General features: G+C 48.4%; 1 protein-coding gene across 1 annotated transcript in view; it reads left to right on the top strand.

Annotated features, from left to right (window-relative positions):
- TENM4 (teneurin transmembrane protein 4) overlaps positions 1–24,682 on the top strand; it is a 380,776-nt gene that overhangs the window by 220,596 nt on the left and 135,498 nt on the right. Inside the window, exons 9-11 of the mRNA XM_077767572.1 lie at positions 13,392–13,493; positions 15,469–15,663; positions 21,281–21,481. Coding sequence (XP_077623698.1) covers positions 13,392–13,493; positions 15,469–15,663; positions 21,281–21,481 — 498 coding nt within the window. The remainder of the gene's footprint in view (positions 1–13,391; positions 13,494–15,468; positions 15,664–21,280; positions 21,482–24,682) is intronic.

Here is a 24,682-nt window from a genome sequence, read left to right as displayed (position 1 = left end):
CAGAACAGACCCTTCCCCCCAACCTTGTTGTGCACACAGCCAGGGTTCTGAGGGTGAACAGTAGCGGCAGAAAGAAGCCCAGAGTTGGCCAGTATGAAGCGGCTCATGGGAAATGTCCCGAGGGCATGTAGGTGAGGCTGGTCCCTTACAACTCATCTTTCATAGAAAGGGAGTAGTGTTTATAGAATGTTCATCCATGCATTGGAGGTCTGAGCTGAAAGGAAAAGGGAATTCGGCAGCCTGAGTACTTCCATGTGGGCACATTTCCATGTGCCGCACCGCGTCATGCAGATGGAAGAAATGCAATCTCTTACACGGACCCAGTTGTGTCTTAATAATGTAAGCCTGTGCTGTATGAAGGTGGCGTCGGGGCAGTAGTTGCTGCTTTCCCAAGCTGAGAGCCTAGCTTCCTCTTAACTTGATGTTATAAAGTGCACGTACCAGTATGCACAGCATACTGGGAGCCCTTGATATGGGAGAAGTGAGCTGAGGTCAGCCAGGGCCAGCCAGGAAATACTAATACACTGAGCAGGGTCCACAGCCCCTTATCCATAGTCACTCAGTACCATAAGAGCTACTGTGTCTCAGGTGCTTTATAATCACTCCCATTTTATGGGCAAGGAAACTGAGGCACAGAGGTGCCCAGAGAGGTGCCACTTTACAGAGAAGTGAAGTGACTTGTGCAGGGTCACACAGGAGGTGGCAGAATGGGATGAGAATGCCCAAGGTGTCACTCTAAAGTGTGTGCTCTTTCTCTTCTGTCACACAGCCTCTGACTTGGCCTGTCCAACATGGGTTTGTTTGTTCGGTTTGTTGTGGCTTAGTCACATTCTACCTAGCACTGATGAGAAATTTACTGGGAGCTCCAAAAACTGCTTTGTGAGCATTATCTCAGCTAACCCTCATCCACACTGTGAGATAAGTGAGTAAGGAATATGGGGGATTCAGAGACCCTCAATGATTCGCCCAGGCTGCACAGCCAGCGAGAGACTTGGAAGTCAGACCCAGGGCTGTCTGATGGCATAGCCCACACTCAGTCACAGGTCAGGGAGTTCCAGCCAAGTGAGGTCTGATTACATAGGAATTGTACCAGGCTCCAGCCCTGAGGCACTGAGGGGTCAGAGACTAAGCATGAGGAGGCGGAGCCTAGCTGACCACGCCTGGATTGGGGCTCACACTCCAGTCCAGTAGACAAGGGGAAGTTGCCAGGGGCCTGGGAAGAGGGCTGGCCAGCCACCGGGGCTACGCTCTAGTGTTCCAGGGACCCCATGGGCTCTGGCCACTCAAGCACGCAGACACCTGCTCCTCCAAACCTCTCCCTGGGCAGAGAGCAGATAGTCCTGGTGCGTGGACTGGCCAGCATGTCGTTGGGGACACGAGGGAGACTTCTGTGTGGGTGTGGCCCAGGCTAAACTGTAACCTAGTATAAAGGTGGCTCAGAGTCCTGCTGCTGCCAGAGCATCAGAGGTGGCCCAGAAGTTTCCACAGACTGTTTATAGCAGCAACTGTTTCTCAGTACCTTGCAAGATCTGTAGTTTTTTCGCTTTTGCCGTTTGGGTACTTTCTGCCTAGAGGCTGAGGGAGTGATCTGTCATGATGGCTAGAGCAGCTATAAAATATTTAACTTGAGCATATAATTACATTACTATGATCTCTAATAGGATTTGGTGTCCAGCAGAAGTCCAACTTGGCCTCTGGCCCAAAGACAGAGACCCACGTTATTACGTTGAGCGTTACCTACTAGATAAATAAGAAAGAAATACTGTCCAAATCATTGTGCAACTGACTGACACACATTACCATTATTGAAAAGAAAAATCCACCAGAGTCTGAGAATTTATCCATCTTGTTAATCATTATATTGTGTTATGTCCTGAAAGAAGTAATTCAAGTCCATAATTCAAAGAAGTGATCCTGACAGCTCTTGCTAGAGAAAAGAGCCGGGCCTCNCATGGCTCGGGGGGCTCGGGGAGAAGAGAGCCCGAGAAAGCGTCTAGATGAATGTAGCAGGCCCAGAGGAAGAGAGACGAAAATGCAGTGGTAGCATAGAAATGACAAAAAAAAATGGACATCAACACGAAAGCAAATGGTCCAGACCCCACAGAAGGAACCCAGCCTGAGGATTTGAGACTTAACACACCAAAGGACACTAATTCAAGCACAGGTGGCCCTTTGTCATTTGATATTTAACAAGTGTTTAGGGAGTTGCTACAGCAGATGAGGCAGTGTGCCAGTCACCTGGGAGACGTGGACAAGATGAGGAATTGGAAATGGATTCCTTTCTCTCGAAGAATTTGCAGTCCTCTGTGGGGAAAGAGCTATACTCATAAATAACAAGACCGCAGGATGGAAAGCAGTATGTGATAAGTGAGGGAGCCAAGGAAATTGCCATTAGGATTCAGATGAGAGAGAGACAGAGGGACCAGTCTTGCTAGGAGGAATCTGAGGAGACTTGAAGGATGGTCAGGATCTGGACACATGCACTGGGGTGGGGAGAAGGCTTTGCAAGCAAGGTCACCAGCATTGGCATGGTCAGGGAGGCTGGACAAGGTGTGTAGGTTCCAGTAGGGGTTGGGTGGGGGTGGGAAGGCATTTGGCAGCAGCACAGAGGCCGTGAGGAGGACCCTTGTGGCAAAGAAGTTATTTTGGGGGCACCTGGATGGCTCAGTCAGTTGAGCATCTAACTTCAGCTCAGGTCGTGATCTCACGGTTTATGAGTTCGAGCCCCACGTTGGGCTCTGTCCTCTGACAGCTCAGAGCCTGGAGTCTGCTTCGGATTCTGTGTCTCATTCCCTCTCTGCCCCTCCTCCACTTGTGCTCTGTCTCTCTCTAGCTCTCAAAAATAAATAAATGTAAAAACAATTTTCAAAAAGGAAGTTATTTTAGAAAGAGAAATTGGAACCTTAAGCTCCTGGTTCAAAGATTTGGACTTTCTCCTCTCTAATGTTCCCATAGGTATAGTTCTTGAGAATATTTTACATTATACATAGACCTTATTTCAAAACTTATGTGTTTATTTTAGTAAGCTGGAAAAAATATAATTAGGTACATCAAACTATTATTTTAAAGTTGTATTTTAAAACATCAGGAAAATAAATGAGCCAAAAATACTAAGTGAATAATAGGACAGATAGCATGTGCCTATGACAACAGTATAAAGATGGTACCCAAATAAATGACATTTAGAAACGCCATTCCAGGCTGGGTCATATACTCAGATGTCTCGGGGACCAAGCAGGTGACCACAGTGCCTGGGCCTCTCCTAAATGAGAAGAGATTGTTGCCATGCCAAATCTTCCAATTTTTCAAGAAAAGCCACCATGAAGTTTTTTTGGTTTTCATTTTTTATTTGAGAGAGAGAGAGTGAGCAGGGGAGGGGCTAAGAGAGGGAGGGAGAGAATCCCAAGCAGGCTCCACACTGTCAGCATAGAGCCTGATGCAGGGCTCAAACCCACAAACCGTGATATCGTGTCCTGAGCCAAAACCAGGAGTTGGATGCTTAACCGACTGAGCCACCCAGGCGCCCTGCCACCATGAAGATTTTTTAGTGACCTCTCCTTGTTTAGAAATCCTGGCCACTGATTCAAATTTTGTAAACACCGTGCAAACAAAAGCCTCCTATATGTGGTATCTACTGTGGATGCTGAGGACAGTGCCCTTATCAGTGGCCTGAAGACACTCCGTTCCAGAATGACACCCTAGGCCTGCAGGTATAGTGCAGACTGAGAGGAATAAGGCTATAGGCAGGCATCCGCTCAGAATGCTGACACACTGGTCCAGGCCAGAAGTAATATGGCTCAGACATTTCCGTTTTCCAGGTGAAGTCCTGGCCATCGTGGGAATTATTTACTATTACTATTATTATTAGAGAGAGAGAGAGAGAGAATGAGCATGAGCAGGAGAGGGGGAAGAGAGAGGAAAAGAGAGGATCCCAAGCAGGCTCTGCTCTGCACTGTCAGAGTAGAGCCCAATACGGGGCTTGAACCCATGAACTGTGAGATCATGATCTGAGCCGAAGTCAAGAGTCAGACACTTAACCCACTGAGGCACCCGTCATGGGAGTTTCTTAACCCATGCGTCTCCAGGTCATCTTTATTTATCTTTATTTATTCATCTGGTTTTCAAACCAGACCGTGCTGACCTGGTTTTCTACAAAGCTTGTGGGCAGTATCGAGCTCGGTGACAAGCCTGGATAAGTGATTGGAGAATAATTAGCGGCTCCCCCACCCCACCTCCTCAGAGCCCGTTTCTGTACCTCCATTGTCATCACAGAATAATTCAGCACAAAGTGATGTTCATTAGATGGAACTCTCTAGCCAGCAGCTGAGTGGAGCTTTTAAAAACCTGATTTCTTAAATAATTTGTTCTAAAGACAGACTTGACATGAAGTTGGCATGATGATCAGCAGGTCGCTGCGTGGGAGCAGCAACGATGATTATTCTGGCTTTGGCTCTGGCTCAGCCCCCATCTTGCCCAGAACTGCTTTGCATTTCAAAAGGCTACCTCTTCTTTAAGAGCTATTCAAATACTACCTCCTGGAGGACCAGGCCCTCCTCTTTGGAAGTGGTCCACAAGTTGTGGCATTCTTGCATAGTTTAGATCTTTCTGTCCCCTCCAGCTTGTTTTGATAGACCTGTGGGTAAAGTCTCAGCCTTTCTTCCAGACCAGTGCTCCTCAAAGCGGTACCCGGGGTACCCAGGGGGGATCAGCATCACCTGGGACCCTACCCCAGACCTGTGAAATCAGAAAACTCTGGAGGTAGGGCCTGGCAATCTGTGGTTTAGCAAGCCCTTCAGGTGACTGACACAGGCTAAAGGTGTATAATCACTGACACTATACCAGGGACAGGAGCAAAGCAGCATTTCCTGAGCACCTCGTGTGTACCAGGGACACGTCTCTATATATACGCATGCATGCACCGTGTACATATACACAGACTCTTACCTGTATAGTGGTTTTATTTAATCTTTGCAACACTTGTGTAAGGCAAGCGGCTTTCTCATTTCATGGACGAGTAAGCTGAGACTTCAGACAGCACGCTCCCTGGTGCATTTTAGTTCAGAAACTTGAGAGTGGTGATCTGGGATTGGCCCAGATCCTCTGGGGACCAGGCCACGTCAGAGCATGCCAGTCAGCCGGTGCACAGAGTCTGTTCGGGTCAGGTGTGCTCATCCCAGACAATCAGCTATGGCCAGTGGTGGGGAGCGGGCATCCCTGGGCCACCTGGGCCTGCTGCTTAGGCAGGAGCTGTGGGCAGAGCATTGCTCGCCCGAAGGAGCTGTCGGTGGAGGATTGATAGATCTACAAGGGAAGGAAGAGTGTCTCCAAACATGTGAATACGCACCTCTCCTCTGAAGCCCTTCTCAAACAGCATAGCACTCGTCAGCCTCATCAGCACGTCGAGAGTGTCTCCGCAGCCCCTCGGGCATAAGCTGGTGGGCCATGGTGGGAGACCAGGCGTGCGGCGTTCTCCAGGCAAGGCAGCAGAAGCAGAGCCAACAGCGGGGCCTCTGACACCCAGGAACAGGGCGGGGGCTCCTAGCCTGAGGCAGCAGCGAGCCCCCACTCTCCAGCCCTGTCCTGGGGACTGGGCCCTGCGGCCCTGCTCGCAGCATGAGAATCACGTGATGTTCGCTCTCCTTACACCGATGCGTAAGGGAGGTGTGAAAAGTTAAAGTCAGCCCTTAAATGAGCAAACCTCCTTTTCCCCCTCAAACCCCCAACATGATCTTCTCAGCTCGCTCTTCTGTTTGAGAGCTTGTTTGGAGGTTCTAGCAGGGGAGCGCAGCTATTCGTATACCCTTGACCAAAGAACGGTCCTTCCCTATTGGGGAAGGTCGTCGTCTTCAACCAAGCACGCAGCTTCGGGAGGGACGCACATGGAGCGGTGAGGGAGGAAGGGGACACCCGCCTAGCCAGCCAGATCAGCTGAATCAACCCTGGCGATCAATGGGGTGACAGATGTCGCAGCCAGATCGCCCTCACATCCAGCTCTGTCTTCTGTTTGTATAGCATTCTAACGACTCACATTTTGGGTTGATTCATTAGATAACGGGACATTAGATCTGAAAGATCATCTAAGCCATCCACTCACTAGAATACTTCCTGAGCCAAACTGGATGCTCGGGAAGCATCTGCTGAATGAATTAAATTGTGTTGATAAAAAGAAAGGTTCTGGGAGAGAAAGGGACCTGGCCAGTGTCCCCTAATGAGCTGGGGGCAGACGTAGGCCTAGAACCCAAGTTTCTCAATATAGTCCAGGCCTGTTCCCTCACATGTGACTCATAGAATCATATGATTTCAGGCTTAGAAGATATGATAGAGCTTATCTTGAATCCCCCCGCAATATCCCTGCCAGTCATCAATTTGCTCTCTCTCTGAATGCATCCAGTAACTTAAAATATAGGATCTTATAGGTCACCTAGTCCATTCATTTCATCACTCACCCATACATTCATTTAACACCTGCTGTGAGCCAAGAATGTTACCGTTTACTGAAGATTTAGCAACGAATGACATTCCCTTTCCTCAAGAAGTATACAGTCTTTGGGTACATCCATACTACTTAATAGAATATAATCTAACATAGTAAATAGGATCTTGCTCTGACTTCTACAAAATTCTTTCTTCTTTTGAGCTAAGCCCATTTCCCAAGGACCATGTAGTCCTTACTCATTGGACCTAATCAACCTCATGTAGGGCCACAAAACAAAAGTCCAATCCTTGTTTTTACATAATAGCCCTTCAGATATTTTTAAACAGAGGTCATACCCCCTGAGTAAGCTAAATTCCCAATCCCTTCAGGAATTCTTTATTTGAAATGTGTGTTCGAGTTCTCTTATCTTTCTCTTCGTGGCTCTTCATTGAACATGTTCAAGCTCACCTTATCCGTCTCTTAAATGTGGCTCATGGTCGTGAACTACTGAACTCCGGATTAGGTCTGAGAGCGCAGCACAGAGTTGCACTCCTTATCAGTCCCTTTCTTCTAGGCAGGGCACATCTAAACCTGTAGTGTGAGGAAGCAGCAGCTCTGCCAGCCAGCAGCCGCTCTCTGGAGTCTGTTACGCCATGCCTCCTGCCCCCTCCCTCCATGCTCCTCTTGGTGCTCTGGTCATTTTCTCAGCACAGCAAATATTACGGAGTACTTGCTCTGTGTGTAGCACACACACCAGACTCTTTGGAGAACCAATCGTGATGCTTGTCTTCAAGGAGCTCGTACTCTTACTGGAGAAATTCTGCTTGCCCCCAAAGAAATAATTAACAAAGAACCAACACTTCGTATAATCAAGGGAATCATCACTTTTCCTAGACCCCTCCTTAGAGCTGCTCTTACAAGCGTTGGTAAACTTCTAAGTCTGATCGAAAACAGATCTCCCAGTTAATATACCAGTGCAGAACTGGCTTCAAGCCCAAGCTGTCAGGGGCTTTGTCAGATTTTTGTCATTGCATTAACCTAGACCATTGCAGACTGGAGGCCTTTGAATCCCGTCATCTGCACAGAGAGCTGGGGCACCTACGGGGACTGACACCTCACAGGCCATGGAACAGCTTTCCAGCACCTGGCACCTTCCCAGTGCCAATCTAGAGTGCACAGGGAGAAAAGTTCTTTCAGATGTTGGCATGAGTCTGCCTGTGTTTGGGCTTCTGGGAGACAACAGGTTTAATTTGTTTTGATAGTGCTTTTCCCCAGGAGGAAATCTACCCAACCACCCTGCCTTCTTCACATTCAACACAGTACTTGTTTGCTTTCCTATTTTACCACATGGGGAGTTTCTGTGTGTTGTGTGTGTGTGTGTGTGTGTGTGTGTGTGTGTGTGTGTGTGTGTGTTTACCTCCAAAAGCCCACATTGCCTGGCTTGGATTCATTAGACCAGGTTAGTATATTGCTTCAGTTCATAAATGGAAGACTACCGAGCCCTGAGCAAACCTCTTTGCTTGCATAGTGTTACAGTATTAGCTCTTCAAAATAACTCCTTTAGGTCTGTGCTACTATTAACCCCATTTCACAGATGGAGAAAGTGAGAAAGCAGTATTTAGAGATGACCTGACCAAAAGGCACATAGCTAGCAAGAGGCAGCTTGGCTGCAGAGCACGTACTCCAATTCAGACCTTCTACCACAGTCTTAGGCTTCTTTGGCTTTGGACAGAGCCAGGTTCACCTACCAGATTTGCCCTTATAGCTGCATGACCTTGAGGAAGTGACTTCAGCTCGCAGTCTCCGTCTGAGAGCTGTCAATGTGTAAAATGATGGCAAAGGTACTATTTCTCATAATCATGATGAAGAATAAAATATATGATGCACCTTTCATGGTTCTGTTTAAGGGAATGAGAGGGTCTCTCAGAGTCTTTTCTCAACCCTGAGTTGCTGTAGAATTAAATCACAGCTGCCCTATCTAGTTTGTCTGCCTCCCTTTTCTTTGTTGCCCATAATAAGCCCAATCCCCCTTTCAGGATCAAGGAAGATGTAATAGATGTAACCTAAAGTATAATTTCAGGAGCTGCAGTCAAGGTAATGTGCCCACTCATCCAGTTGGCTGTCCCAGAGTTCAAGTTCTTTGCTCCTGCCAGAGGCATTAGAGTCTTTCCTCTCACAGAGAACCCAAAAGGAAGCAGCAGAGGGTGAATCTACCAATAGATGGGCCTTGGTCCTTCAACCCGCTGCTCCCAGAGAATTGCTGACATCCACACTTACAACTTAAGGAGAGACGAGAGAAGAGGTGGAAGGACTTGATTCTGTTGTGTGAGACACATCACAGGGAATCAAGAGACGGAGGAGGGGCTGAGAGGGAGGAGTACATGCTGGATGACAGAAAAGAGGGACTGAGGATGCCTAGGGAGCTGTGGCCTCACTCACAGCTGATTCCTCTGTCTTTGGTGCCGGAATCCATCAGCAGGCTCCCGTGACCATGGCAGTGTACCTGCCCAGACCAGGCCATGAACCCCGCGCGCGCACGCCATGATGAGCTGGTGGAGGAGAAAGGCTTCCTTTCCTCTTCCAGTGTGGCTGCCCCTGTGAATCCCCCAAATGGGATTTCCTCTGTGGTCTCTCCTTGTTTCCTACAAAAAAAAGGAGGCTTTGGAATTTCAAAAAAGGAAAGCAGCGGGTGCCTGGGTGGCTCAGTCGGTTCAGTGTCCAACTTCAGCTCAGGTCATGACCTCACACTTAGTGATTTCAAGCCCCATCTCGGGCTCTCTGCTGACAGCTCAGAGCCTGGAGCCTACTTCAGATTCTGTGTCTCCCTCTCTCTCTGCCCCTCCCCTGCTTACACTATGTGTATCTCTGTCTCTCAAAACGTAAATGTTAAAAATTTTTTTTTTTTAATAAAAGGAAAGCAAAAGGTGGAAAATGAAGTCAAGCTTTCCTGGACATCAGCCCCAGTCCAGGAGGACATATTTCTTAACTCCAATCCTCTTTCACCTTGACGCAGCAATGCTAACGATTTGGGTCTGGGAAAGGGTAATGAGCAGACAAAGTGAGGCACCGTAACGGGCTCACTGAGGCCTCTATGGTTTCCACATCTCCTCTAGGCTTCTTGCCTTCTCTTCCTTCTGCAGACACCCCTTTGTATTTCGAACAATATTTTGTACAACATCCAGAGAACACACCTACTCACAACACACATCCAGAGAATGAGGTAAGGAAACATTTAAGCTTTACCATCCAGTGTTTGTGAAAGAAAAACAAGTTCCTGAAAATTAAGTCTCCTAGCAGGACCCACTGTTGTGATAGAAAAACAGAAACTAGGGGGAAAGGCCCCCATTTCCAACATACCGTCCATCCTGAGGATGAAAATCAATTATTCATACGCAGCTGAGTTTTTAATTCAGACCTGAGTGGTCTAAAGGCACGCCTTCTGCTAAATGAATGCAGCTGCAGTTTGAACATGAGCAAAGCAGGAAGGAACTATAAAGGGAAAAAATTCACCAAATGTAATTGGAAACATAACATTTATGCAATAAAGTTCACACTTCTCCCAAGCCAATGAGTGTCACTTCTGCACTAACATTTAGTTTAGACTTATCTGGTGAGTGGAGACTCATTATTTGTGGGGTCCCAAGTGGACCCCCAGTAGTTGAAAGCCTTCCAAATGGAGGAAAAACTATAGACCTAAACATTTCGTCCAAAGGAAATACTCTCTGTCTCCCTTCCACTTCCTCATTGCTGTCGTAAAATTATTCCATGTCTCTTAAAACTTCTGCCTCCCCTGACACCAACAGCCCGGGGCAAGTTTTGAAGGAAACAGGCTTCTATTCTGTCAGATTCACCAAACAGAAATACTCAGTCACAGAAAATGTATTTTCCTCACTGTTTCACTATGAAGGCTTTTTGGCAGATGATTAACAGGTTTGTATCTTGCAGACTTCATAAATCAAAATCTAGACAGTGTGTAACACTTATCTGCAATTGATCTTGTTAAAAATACAACTGGTAACTATGGTAATTTATTAAGAGACATATTTTATACCCCTGGGTTTGAGAAGGACTGAACCAGAGAGTGTTAGAGCTGTGGGGATCTCTGAGATCATCCGGTTGAATTTTCTCAGTGAGAACAACATAGACTACATGGTTGTTTAATAGGGGTGAGTACCTTGCTTTCAGTCCTGGGAGTAACTTTAAGAAATCAGGAAGGCTTGTCAGAGGAGGTGTTTGTTTGAGCTGAATTTGTAAGGACTAGGAGTTGCCATGCAGGGAAGCCAGAGAGGAACAAGCACAAGGATGAGGAAACAGGTGCCGAAAGATCAAGTGACACGGCCAGCGTCCCATGGGCATTGAATAGCAGAGCAGTACCTGGAGGCCAGGCTTCCTGCCTCTGCCCTGTCTGCTCCCCTCTGCAGAACCGTGGGGAGAGCCCACCCTCCCCAGCTGCACCATCAACCAGTAGCTTCAGGTGAAAATAATCTGGCCGTAAACCGTACTCAAAATTCTTATTTTTGAAAGCATATTCAGAATGAAACTTCCCAAGCCATTCTCTGTAGAGACACATAACTTAAAGGCAGCAGAAACGTGAATGCTTCCAGGCAGAGTCAACGAAGAGCAGAGGTGCCCAGGGCCCTGGCTCGTGAGCCCCACTCTGCCGGGACCCGGACTGCTTTGTGCTGCGACGAGAACAGGACCCTCTTGTTCTTAACAACGCCCTCATTAGCCGGGGGGCATCGAGGGAGTGGGAGTTCCTACCCATCCACAAAAGGAACCACACATTTGAACTCTTTTGCCAAACTTTTTAAATAGTTTGCAAGTTAATAATGACAGACAACTGGGAAGAGAGCTGTCTGGGAAGTGTACCATGCTGAGCTCCTCGCCGTGCCCCTACTTTTCCCCTTACCTACCCATACCCAGGCCATTCCTCAAGCCCACCTCCTCCGAGAAGCCTTCCCTGTCCTGGTTTTGTTCCTCACCAGTTCCCACTGCATGGGCCCTAAGTGCTTTGTCGCATTTAAGGCTCTCTTGCCTGGACATCTTTTCTCCATAGTTGCTCTCTTAATTAATTGTAGACTCATAAAATTTTAGAATAGGAGGTAGTCCTAGGGGTCATCACCTGCGTTTCACATATGAAGGGGGTGAGGCCCAGAGAGGAGAGGGAAGTTGTTTTAGGCCCCCTAGCATGGTACTGGAAGAACGGACCCCAGAACCAGGTCCCTTTACCTCCATGCCCTGTGCTGCTGCCTGGGTGATAGCTGTCCTCTCATTCTCCCAGTTAGACTGCAAACTTCCTGTGGGCAAGACTCATGTCTTCTAAGGTAGCATCTCATTTAACAGGGGCCTCAGTCTCGGCTTCATGACTTGCAGTTGTGAGCTAAGATGACAGGCTGAATCCTTCACTGTCTCCCCTTACTAACCTTTCCTCTACTTTCCGAGCACTTTGTGACTCTGCTGACCCATTCGGAGACCTTGGGTGAGTCACTGCCCTTCCTCTGGGTCTTAGTTTCCTTCACAACTAAATGAGAGCATTGGGCTGTGGTCCCTTGGACCCCTTTAAGCCCTGAAATTTCTGGAATTTATTACCTTCCAGGGAGAGTCATATGCTGTCTTCAGGACTGGCCTCACTGTGCCACAGGTCTGTCCCCTTGTTCATTCCCCAGGCTTCTGCTGTGGAGTTCCTTCAAGGCCCAGAGAGCACAGTATCATTGAAGAAGACCAGGTCCAGTGTCCTGGGTTCAAATCCTGCCTCCAGGACTCAGTGGCTTCGCGGTTCTCAGCAGGCCACTTCATCTTTCTCTGTGCCTCCTGTTTTCTTTTTTAATAGGAATAACAATACAAGCTTGCAGATTCGGTGACAGTGACATAAACTTTGTGGAAATTCATGGCCCAAAGAAGGTATTCAGTAGGTAGTGGCTTCTTTCCTTTATTCCACATCCAGCATTATTGAGAAGTAGTCTGTTCCAAATACACACATTTTCTAGATAACAATTTTACTACCTGAAGCTACAAAACATTGACTTTTTTTTTTTTTTTGCTAAAATCTTTCTCAAATAAACGCCTTATTTCTTTGTCAGGTCACACAGAGTATACTAAAAGTAGTAGAAAGTGTTTGAGAAAATCATATCCCTGCCAAAGGTGGGCATGATAAGCATATGGCCAGAGATGCAGGGCTGGCAGAGGGAATGTGAGAGGAATCTCCTGTGCTTTCTGAAATACCTTGAATTTTTTTTTTTTTTTTTTTTTTTTTTTTTTTGTCTCAAGAAAGAAGGAGCCATTTTGAAGGGTTTTAAGTAGGAGAATGACAGGATCAGATCGGTTTCTGAGAAATCACTCAGACTGCTGGTGGATGGATGACTGCATCTGGGTGGGGAGCGAGAGAGAGGAAGCAGGAGGCTGGCCATCGAGGCTGTTGTGTCAGCCCTGGGGGAAGACAGGGTGCGCCCAGATCAAAAGGTGAAAAATCTGAGATGGAAAAAGACAGGTGTGCAAATGCCCAGGAGCTTTATGAAAAAAAGAAAGAGGAAGGGAGGAATGGAGTGGAATGGAGTGGAATGGAATGGAATGGAATGGAATGGAATATCAGTCCTTTAAGGAAAACTGTAAAGGAAAGCATAAAGAAGACAGCAAGAACCGCCCAATACCCCGGCATCCACAGATAAGCACCGTGAATGGCTTACACTGTTTTCCCCAATGTGTTTAGCTGAAGAATTTCTAATGTGTCTGTAGATACAAACTTGATATATAAAAACTTGGTTCGGACAGGCGTTTTCCAGAACACATCTCTTAGTGTCATATGGGATGCAGTAAGGGTCAAAATAACACATCATTTTGAACTCCATTGGTTCTTTTCAGTGACTGGGCCAGAAGAGCTGGGACGTGTGGGTCCTGGTTAACCTGAGGTTTGATACCTGGGCCCTCGGTTTGGGGGAAAAAGTTTCTCTTTTCAACTGTCCTCTCTCTCCCCCCACAGAGTCGGTGGATAACTGCCCCAGCAATTGCTATGGCAACGGCGACTGCATCTCTGGGACTTGCCACTGCTTCCTGGGCTTCCTGGGCCCCGACTGTGGCAGAGGTGAGGCCTGTGTGTGCATGTGTGCATGTGCCGCCGGCTCCCCTGTCTTCGTGGGTGGCTCATATCCTGCTTCTCAGAGCAAGCGCAGGACCCCAGGCCACCCTGTGCCTCCCATGAGAAGGGCCCCCCAGGGGCATTCTTTGGAAGCTCCAAGGGCAGGGTGTGGAGGGGTCTGCCGGCAGATCCAAGGCCGCACCAGCCCCATTGTCCACAAGGGCATGACCAGGGAGGTCAGGAGGGCCAGCCTTTACAGGGGCAGCCACAGTGAACCTCACGTCCATTGTGGGGCAGGGGAAGTGACCATGAGGGTCTTTCGAAAAAGTGGATTTCCCTTTGAGGAATGATTAGCCTTTGCCAAATGTCTTTGGTGGGGTTTTTTAGGGGAGGGGGCTTGTTTCATTTTGTTTTGTGATTATTGAAGTATAGTTGACACGCGCCAGGCGTCTTTACCACTCACCGTCTGAGCGTGGTCTCTCCGGCCTCGTGGGGGGGCCTGCATTACTGCTCCATTGTTAGCAGAATCTTTGCAGAGACCCCCAAGGGGAGAGACTCGGGAGGGAAGGCTGCTCTTCTTCACACAGGACCCTGATGTTGCCTCGTACTTGGGCACATCTGGCCCTACTGACGTGGCTTCAAGGCCACCCCTGATATACCCTGTGCACTTGGCCTTCGTTCCTGTTCTCAGAAGAATAAAGATGGCGCTCCTCTGGGGATACTAAAACAGCTCCTTCCTCTAGGCTTCCCACGTTCCCTCATTCAGCGGGCATTTGCTTAGTGCCCTCTAGGGTCTGTCCTGTGCTAGGTCCTGGGGTTCGAGCACTGAGCAAGCCCTAGTCCCCAGAGCTCGCTGTCTGCTCGAGAATGGACAAGTAAGTAGACGATGACAAAAGTCATCAGGAAGTGAAACCTGCTACAGCAAGGTTATGTTCGGGGAGCGCTCATCAGCTGGCTTAGCCTGGACACGATGAGGGCCAGAAAAGTCTCCCCAGATGGGGTGCCACTGGAACCTACACCTGATGCTTGAGGAGTTGTTCATCCAAGGAAGGCCGAGATGGTCTTTCGCCGTGCCCTGCAAACACAGTACCGTGGCATGGTGCTGTTCGGGGAGTTCTCCTTGTTCTCCCCAATGTGGAAGACATGCCGATTGAGACAGCAGCCCGGAGGGGCCACGGTCATTACCTGCTGAGTGCCTGGAAAAGGAAAGAAGCAAGGCAGGGGCCAGGGGAGGGTGGTGCAGAGAGAAGAGATGAGTCATTCCTTCTAACAGGAATTACTGTCTCATCCCATATGCCCTTAAAGTTAAGAGTCACGTATAAAACAGCCTTATTGTATCTTGGTAAGGCTGGTAAGTACTTACAGCACAATGCAGTATAATTTGTTTTTATATAGTGTCCTTCATACAGATGATCACAAAACACTTTACGCTAAGAGGCAGAATGGAAAGATAATACGTTAAAGAGCCAAGCTGGGCTCCACTCTTCTCTTACGGGGTGTGTGGGGCTCAGGTGGAACCTGAAAGGCAAGACAAGCTGAGATTGACTAGGTTAGAGAGACAGTAGGTGGTGCTGCGGACGGGGGGAGGGAGCAGAATGGATGCTGTCAGGAGAGTGCTGGAGGAGAGATCAGGTCAGGCAGGAGGCCTGGCCGCTGTCTTTTGCAGGAAGACCAAGGAGCACACGGAAGCCTCCTGCAGAAGGTACTGGTGAGCACCGTGCTGCACAGGAGTATGCGGGGGATGGAGGAGACAGCGGCCACTAGACACTAGCTCCACCAGGCCCTGCGCTGCGCACCTTTGCCCATAATTCTGGATGCGTTTCAGTTACAGTGAAACAAAGCAAGAGCCACAGACAGATGGGGAGTGTAGCAAAGCCCTTGAGGCTTGGCCAAGCCTGCAGGCTGAAGGGAGAAGGGGACAGAGGCCGGTGGGGTATGCTGGGCGCTGATTGATGCCACACTTCCTGTGCTGTCTCCCCAGCCTCCTGCCCCGTGCTGTGTAGTGGCAACGGCCAGTACATGAAGGGCAGGTGCCTGTGCCACAGCGGCTGGAAGGGTGCCGAGTGCGACGTGCCCACCAACCAGTGTATCGACGTGACCTGCAGCAACCATGGCACCTGCATCACGGGCACCTGCATCTGCAACCCCGGCTACAAGGGCGAGAGCTGCGAGGAAGGTAGGACCGCGGGCGGGCAGCGCCAGCACCTCCCCGCGAGACAGAGGTCTGCGCAGTCCCGGGAGGGCCTCCGGGGAGCAGAGGGGAGCTCCCGGACAGCCCTGGGGGCCCAGCCTGGGCCAGGTACCCAGCAGCCGCAGGAATTAACCACGCCGAAGGGGACAGGCAAGTCAGAGTCCCAGGCAGTGACAGGAGAGGTGTCCTATGTGGAGCACGTTCTGTATACTAGGCTCTGTCCTAGAAGCCTTCTACCATTTACCTTCAAACCCAACAGGTTAGGGTAATGCCTCAGTTTCACAGTTGGGGAACTGAGATTCAGGGAGTCAGAGGACCTGCCCAGGGTCACACAGCTGGTAGGAGGCAAAGCTGGGTTTGAGCACAGTGTTTCTGGTCCCTCAGCCCAGGTGCTTTTTCCTCCCCTTTAAGCTCACGCGCTCTGCATGTCTTAAAGTGTGAGTCTGTTAGAGACCTTCAGGCGCTGCCTTCTGTTAGCACAGGCGTGTGTTGTGTGGCTCCTGGATGCTCGTGAGTGTGTCTCGCTCCTTCATAAAGCACACTGGGATTGTGTTGGAGGCTAGACCGTGAGCTCCCACTTTAACAGTGTCGCTGTTTCTTTCCTAGGCAATCTAACCTGGTGAGACAAGTGAGCATTTCTGTCCCACAAATGTAGAACCTGGGCCCGGGGAGGGGCAGTGGCAGGCTCACGGTCATGGAGCTAACTGGTGGCAGGCCCGTGGTCGTGGAAGTAAGTGTGGCGGGGCCCAGGCTCAGGGAACTAACCGGTGGCAGGGCCGGAACCCACACTGCATCTTATTACCTCAGAGCCCTCTTTCTTCTTGACCACATGGGATTTCTAGATGAGAGGGGTCTTATTCACAAGCAATATAGAGTGGCTTTTAAAAGTTCATGCTCTGGAATCAGATGTAGCTTTGAGTCCTGGCTGTGCCACTAACTAGCCTCACTTCCCTCATCAATAAAATGGGAATTACTTCCTCAGAGGGCCGTCATAAGGATTGAATTAAATGACCCATGTAAAGCACTTAGCTCAGTGTCTGACACATAATAAATGCCCCATAAATGTTCGGTCTTATATTATTAGTATTATTCTGGGGACAGTTGAAGCACATTTCCTGTTTCACCCCACTCACTGTATCCAAGGTCTTTTGGAAATGAGTGGATGCCGCTGTTGACACTGGTGGACAGTGCTTGGGGCTCCCGGGTGGCTCAGTGGGTTAAGCGTCTGACTGCAGCTCAGGACATGATATCATGGTTTGTGAGTTCGAGCCCCGCATCTGGCTCTGTGCTGACAGCTCAGAGCGTGGAGCCTGCTTCAGATTCTATGTCTTCCTCTCTCTCTGCCCCTCCCCCATACACCCTTTATCTCTCTCCCTCTCTCAAAACATGAATAAATATTTAAAAAAGAAAGAAAGAAACTGGTGGACAGAGCTAATGGTCCTCACTCCCACTGCCGACTGTTGAGGGTGCCTGCTTCTTCTCCGGTGGATGGGAGAGTCTCCAGGGAGAGCTGGCCTTCTAACCCATTCAGGATATAACACATAGGCCCCACTCAAGGTATCATTTCTCTTGAAAAAGAAAGAAAGACAGCAAAGGAGAGCCAGTAGAATGGGCCCCCTTTAAAAGAGTGGGGAACAGGAAGGGATTCATGTCTGGAAAGCAGTGCCTCTCAGAGACAGGCTGCCTGTAAACCCACATGTGCCTGGGGGTCCCGATTCAGACCTATTAACTTGGATGGGGATTACTTTGGGCCGCCTGAGAGAGGAGAAGCGCCAGCCTCTGGGAACAAAGGAACTTTGCTCTCTCATCCTGACAATGGGGACCCTCATCTGCTCTCCCTTTTCATTTTAGCCACTTAAGGTGAAGACCCCAAGAGGAAAAGAAAAACAAAGAGGAGATTCCTCTTGAGACTGTGCCTCCCCCCCCCACAGTGTTATGTGGGCCGAGGAGGCAGGCTGTCCCCCCGCTGGGCTGGCACTGGACGCTGTCCCAGTGGGCAGGGTTACTTCCAAAGAGGAAGAAAAGGTGGTTTAGCTCTTTGATTTACATAATCTATTTGAAAAGAAATGTTTTCACTCGTGCTTTCTTTCCTGAGGTGGGCCATCTGGTACTGATTCCCTTTATTATTTCTGTTTCTCTGCTGAAGCGTCATTGCAGCGTCCTTGTGTTTATAATGGGGGCTTCTCGGGGACTTCCCTGCCCTCCCCCACCGCCACCCCCACCACTTCTCTCTCTCCTCCTCCCTCAACTCTATCCCAACCGATTTCACTGTGTTTATAAAACATCAGCTAACAAGCTTATTCTGTCCCCCTCTCTCCTTCTTCTTCTGAAGTTTATTGCCCCATATTTTTTAAAACCCCGCCAACAGGACGCTTGGAGGGAGCTGGGGGAGGGGCCGAAGAGAACACCCTAGGCCTTTTGCAGTGAAAAGCGAGACCCTGTGTTGTGGTCCTGAAGAGCATCTAATAGCTTGTGTGGTCACTGAAGCAGGGAACGTTTTAGGGGCAGAGTTGTGTTTGCAGCTCGTGCGGGCCTCATCATTTCATTAACGGGCTCAGCTTCTGCCAGAAATTTGGGCTTGGATGCCAAGCTCTGCAGAGGAAGACAAATGGAACCGTTTGGGCCCCTTTCCAAGCAGAAACTAAGTTAGACCGTCTTCTACACAAGGTTCAGCCCACTTCCCTGCCAGCTTCTCCCCTGCTCCTTCGGCACAGAACTCCCTAACCCCCGGCCAGCTGGCTCTTCCCGTGACACCGCGGCTCCCAGGGAAAGAAACGTCACTTGTGAAACCACCCTGTGATAGAAAGAAGACAACTTCAGTCCCACCCTAGGGTTCCCATCACCCAGAGGCCCCAGGAGAGTCTACACAGGACATCTCTGGGAGATCAGTGGAGGCACAGAGAGCGGCCATAGGTTTAGGATCGGCAGGGACATTGTCCTCCCTGCAGGGATTTCAGCCAGTTCAGCCGAGCTGCCTTTCCTGGAGATTCAGCCCTCCTGGAAACTTCCTTCACACTCCACACCCGCCGGGCGGACCTTCCGAAGCAATGATTAATTGCCTGTAGCCCTTTCGTCAGTGCTTTCATTCCCTGCCCAGACCATCTACTGAGAGCGTGGGATTGGTTTTGCTGGTTCCTGGGTCCCTGTGAGACTTACTGTGTCTGAGGAACAGTTCTGTGACGCCAAGGGCCTCTTGCTAAACTTGGCACCCTCCCGGCTTGCTCGCTAACAGTGCAGATTTATAGATTCAACCTCGAGGGCGCCTCAGAGACAGCTTCACCCCAAGCCTGGGCCCGGGCACTCACGGAACGGGAAATACCTTTATAGGCCTTGGGATAGGAATTGCTGAGTCGTTTCCTGTCAAATTGGAAAGCTCCTGGATCTAGGGAATTACCATAGTAGCCTAATGGGCCAGAATAATCCTTCTGAGGTTCAGAGATGCAAGGCTGGCCATGAAAATATATCACTATTATTATTTTTATTATTTTTAATTACCAGGAACTCCAATGGGTCATGCTTTAACCATTGTTAAGTGGTGTCCAGAGACTGCAAGAGAAAATTCTTTGCCTTCATTTGGCTTTATTAATTCTCCACTTTATTCTGTTTCTTTTCTTGCTTTATTTTGGTTTTATTTCTATTTTTTAACCACTTAGGTCTGTATATGCGTATGTGTATGTTTTCAAACCAGTAAGGTTGTAGAGGAAATAGCAAGAGATGTGTACCAAGAAAAAGTGTGTGATCCACTTACCACTGTGTGATCTTGGGCAAGTTATTTAACCTCTCTGTGCTTTAATTTCCTCATCTGTGAAACGGGGATAGTAATGGTATCTACCTCAAAGAATTGTTGCTGGAGTTAAATGAGATAGTGTATATAGAAGGTTTCATAGCGAAATGATGGCCCGGAAGAGGGACTGCCTCAGTACTGGTTGTTGTTATTGTTGTTACTCTTGCTCATATCCTGACAGGATGCAAAAGTAACTTCGTGGCCCAGTTCACAGCTCACACAGGCCTTTCATATCCCCTCCGTGTCCTCATTAGCGACCGAGACGTAGATAGTTTTGACAGGAGAATTTCAGAGGAGGTGCTTGACAGGGGTCATGGAACCAGTGCATTTTGTCCCATGACCCTTGACCCTAGGACCTCAGGGGTCGGATGCCAAGTTCCCTCCTGTGGAGCATAGATAGGGCTTCCTCATGAGCTCCTTCCAGGAGGAAGCTCACCACACCCATCACAGCGCCACCATCTCTTTTTCCAGCTGCTGCATGTTGTAGCCCCTACTAGGACTCCACTGTCCCCTACAGTCGTGAGAGGAGTGGAATCTCCTGCCTTCCTAAAATAAAAGGCAGATCTAACAAGTTTTTTGTAGCATTGCACCAACCTTTGCCTACTCTTCTCCTGCTTTTCCTGTCCAGTGCTTTCTGGAAGATTAGAGGTCTCTGTTAACTTTGTGTAGCCCCATAGCTAAAGTTTTGATTTAGGAAAATCAGCCCCTGAAACAAATATTGGCTTCAGAATCAGAAAGACTCGCCTTTCCATTCCTCTCTGGCAGAGTTAACTGTATGATTTGGCTTGAATTATTTGCCCCCGTGAGCCTCAGTCTCCTCATCTGTACCTCACTGGGTTATGGAAGAAACTGAATCTTATCATGTATGTACAGCACTTCCTAGATGACAGGCACAGAGCAGGTAACCCACAATGGAACTCTCCTTGCTCTCTTCCTGGGTGATCCCTTGAGACCACTTTGCCCTTCGGCTCTAAGGAGCCCAGCCTTGGCTGTGAGCTACAGCTCTAGAGTTCACCCACTACATGAGGAGAATCTGTGCAGAGCTCCCACATGTAATTTTGAGTAGTCATTGAAATGTTGGCCCTCTGGGAAGTGAGGCTGGAAAGTTTGTGTCGATCACAAGAACTTTGGCAAGATGATAAAATCTAATGGAATTTAAGTGCAAAATAAATTCTCTTTTAAATTAAGGGATCTCTTTTAGTCCCACATTCATGTTAAGACTGTATTTATTATAAAGTGGTCAGCAATAGTCGTTTATTTGACAAAGATTTCTTGAAGACCTCCTATGTGCTGAGCTCTGTTCTAGGAGGTGGATGCACAGACATGAACAAAACAAAGTCTTGTCCGCTAACTGGTGTTGTTATTACAGACGTAGCAGGCACTGGGCACCATGCTAATACTTGATAAATATTTCTTTCTTTTTTTTTTTGCTAAGTAGACTCCATGCCCAGCGTGATGCTTGAACTCATAACCCTGAGATCAAGAGTCATATGCTCTACTAACTGAGCCAGCCCGGCGTCCCTTGCCATATATTTTTTACTCCGTCACCCCAACAAACCAAGAAGTAGGAATTTGTATCACCCTTCACAGGTGAGGGAACTCAGCCTCTGTCTGGTAAAACAGTCAGCCACCCATAGAGCTGGGAACCCAGGTCTACCAGTTGCTAAAATCCTTCCTCTTTACTGTATCAAGTGGCCTCTCCACAGGAGATCTGCATCCTCTTACCAAGCCCCTCCACTACAAAGTGTAGTATCCCTAAAGAAGCCTCTCCTTTGCTGGTCAGGTGCTCACCTGTGTTCCCTTTGCTCCGTGTCACAGTGGACTGCATGGACCCCACGTGTTCGGGCCGGGGTGTCTGCGTGAGAGGCGAATGCCACTGCTCCGTGGGATGGGGAGGCACCAACTGCGAGACGCCCAGGGCCACGTGCTTGGACCAGTGTTCGGGCCACGGAACCTTCTTCCCAGACACCGGCCTTTGCAGCTGTGACCCAAGCTGGACTGGACACGACTGTTCCATTGGTGAGTGTGGGGAGAAGGGCACAGTGCAGCTGGAGGAAGGAGCTTTCCATTAGTTCACGGTTTGTGCCCCAACAGTGATTTGGCCCTCTTCTCTGTCATGTATTAGTGGGGTGACCCGCATCTCTGAGTGCTTCTTTCCCTGAACTCCATCCTTCGGCACCCGTACTTTTAGATGGGCTGAGGATTCAGAAATTAATCTTCACATCATTCCTTCCATACAGGTGACCTGCAGAGTCCAAACCTTGCCCTGTAACCCTACGAATTACAGTAATAGATTGAAATCTCATCTCCCATGTTACTGTACTCATCCTTAGAGGCAGGGCCATAGGGAACAGCAATAGCATGCCTGGGTGAGATCTGCAGGGATGGGGCTTTAAAGGACTTGGGTCCCAGCTGTCAAACCCTTTAGTTTCACCCATTCTTCAGAATGAAGTCTGAACACAGTGAAGTATTTAAGGTTTTCTGTGACCTGGTTCCCACCTACCATTCTGGCCAGACGCCCTGCTAGCCTGTAAGTTCTGTGAAGATAGCAAATATGTCTAATCATCCTACATGCCCAGGACTCAGCACAGCCTGGCTTACTACAGCTGCTCAGTAAATATTGATGAATGGATAATGAACATGTGAGGGATGCATGATTAAATGTACTCTTGGTTTTACTGTTTGGTTAGATAGAGAGTTTATATGTATAACCTTCAAAGGATAATTCTATTGGCACCCTTCTATTTGTAAGCACTTTATGATTTTTTAAGATCCCTGGGGCACCTAGGTGGCTTGGTCAGTTAAGCATAGACCCTCTCAAAATGAGGATTAAATGGCAACATTTGTGAGATACTACCTAGCACAGTTTTAGTATATGGCAGATGTGTTCACTTTTAATATCTCATTTAAACAGTGGTCACATGGGACACCTGGATGGCTCAGTGGGTTAAGTGTCTGACTCTTGATTTCAGCTCAGGCCATGATCTCACAGCTCACGAGTTCAAGCCCTGCATCAGGCTCCACACTATCAGCAGAGGAGTTCTCTCTCTCCCCACCTCTCTCTGCCCTTCCCCTGCTTGCTCTATCTCAAAATTAAAGAAACTTAAGCCATGTGAAGACCCCATGAGAAAGGTATCATCACCCCTGTTTGACTGATTTACATAATACTTTACTCAATGAGTACTTTTGAGCCCCTGCTGTGTACTAGGGACTCTTCTGATCAGAGATACAAAGAGATAAGAAAGTCCCCATCTTTGTCGAACTTGCATTGAGGGGCATTGAGAGACGAAGGGAGTGGAGACACACAGAAACAAATGAAGAGAAATAACCTGACAGAGAAGCTTAGGCACGGAAAATTTTTAAGTAATCCCACCCAAGGACACACAGCTAAAAAGCTGCAGCGTCTCCAGCTTTGGCGTTTGGTTTTGTGACTGTTTTTACTTAAATCACTTTCTCTACCACGCCACGCTGTTTGAGAGAAGTGAAGCCCAAATGAGCTCACCGTGTTGCATGTTAACAGTCCCTTCTGTGATCAGGAAAGATGGTTGAGACCTTTGGCAAAAATTAGATCCCTGCTGCATTTGGGCCTCTGGAATACTTTCAACTACCTGGCCCCCTTGAGTGGAGAGTTGATGTTCAATACGCAGTCTAAATTGTGCTTTTTATCCTCGTTTGCAAAGCTCGTGTTAAGACATGATTGCAAATGCAGATGCGCAGGGTCTTAGGAATAATTCTTTTTATATAGCTCTGTTTATAGCAATATAATAAATGGTCCTCTCGAAGCTACCCTGGGTTGTATTGTTTGTTATGTGGCCACAAAGCTAATTTATGATAGGTATATAACTGTCCATGCATTGTTAATCCCTGATGAAACTCCACAGCCCCTCACAGAGGCAAGTATAACTTTGGGTAAGATCACGGAGGCTTCTATAGTTGGCCCCATAACAGGGACCGCAGACCCACTGGAAGGGACTTTAAGTAGAATTGTCAGAGCTTGTCTTCCTCAACTGTGTGTACACCACTCCCTGTAACTGCTGTCAGTTGTGCGTGGCCTGTCGTGCAAGGGCAGAGGAGTGATGAGAAGCATCCCTGAAGCTAGCAAACCTTGGTTCAAATACTGGCCCTACTATGCTATCCCTATTGGCTATCCCTACTACGTACTAGTATAGCTTCGGGCAAGTTTCTTCACCTCCCCAAGCTGTAAAATGGAAGTGGTAACAGTACCTACCTTCTGGGGTTACTACTTGGAAAATTATGATGTGGTGAATTAAGATGTTATTAAAAAATCACTTACCATGCTACTCAGCTCATAATACAGGCGCAGTAAATGTTAGCTGCTCTTACAATTATGATTAAAACAGCCATTGATGAGAGCCCTCGATATTAATGAAGACATTTGATAGAGGCAAGATGAAATATGCCCTTTCAGAAATGTGGATTCTAGTTTTTAAATCTCTAACCTGCAACTGACTAAAACAGTGTCACGGCTGCCACCAGGCCAGGAATTTCAGAGATGGCTTCAAAATTACTGTCTCCCCTGGCAAGAGTAATAACAATTTGTGTTTACTGAGTGCTTCACAGGATAGAGATTTCTCTCTCTCTCTCTCTCTCTCTCTCTCTCACACACACACACACACACACACACTCACACACACACACACACACACACAGGACAACAACCCCATACGCACACTGGTGCCCTACGAGCCTGGCAGCCCCAGTTCAGCTGGGAGCCCAGGCCTCGCCTGCTTCCTGGGTGCTGGCTCTCCACAGCCCACTCTTCCTCCTCCTCAGCTGTCACCTCCCCTCCAGAAGCCAGTCTGAAGACTAGGGAAAGCACTTCGAAGGCGGTTTTCTCTCACAACCGCCGCTGGTATAGGAGGTACCTGCCTGAGCTCAGTCCCGGCTCTGCCACAGGCTAACTGGATGACCTTGACAAGGTACTGGCTTTTCTTGACTTCAGTTTCCTTATCTGAAAATGGAGACCATAACAGTGTCTACTTCAAAGGTTATGTGACCATTAAATTATACAGTGCGTGCGCGCTCATAGGACAGTGCCGAGATAGAGTGAGCGCTTGGTATCTTTCTCCCACCTCCCTTCCAAGGGCACTTGCGCTGAGCAGAAGCTGTTTGGAAGCTGTTGCGTGTTTGCCTTGAAACAAAGCATAGTACAATGGCTGCAGAAAGCTGTTTACCTTCGTTTCCTTCGAGGTATTGCAG

Source organism: Crocuta crocuta, unplaced genomic scaffold, assembly GCF_008692635.1.
Source record: "Crocuta crocuta isolate KB4526 unplaced genomic scaffold, BGI_CrCroc_1.0 scaffold561, whole genome shotgun sequence".
NCBI classification, from domain to species: domain Eukaryota; kingdom Metazoa; phylum Chordata; class Mammalia; order Carnivora; family Hyaenidae; genus Crocuta; species Crocuta crocuta.
This window is presented reverse-complemented; position numbering and strand designations above follow the sequence as displayed.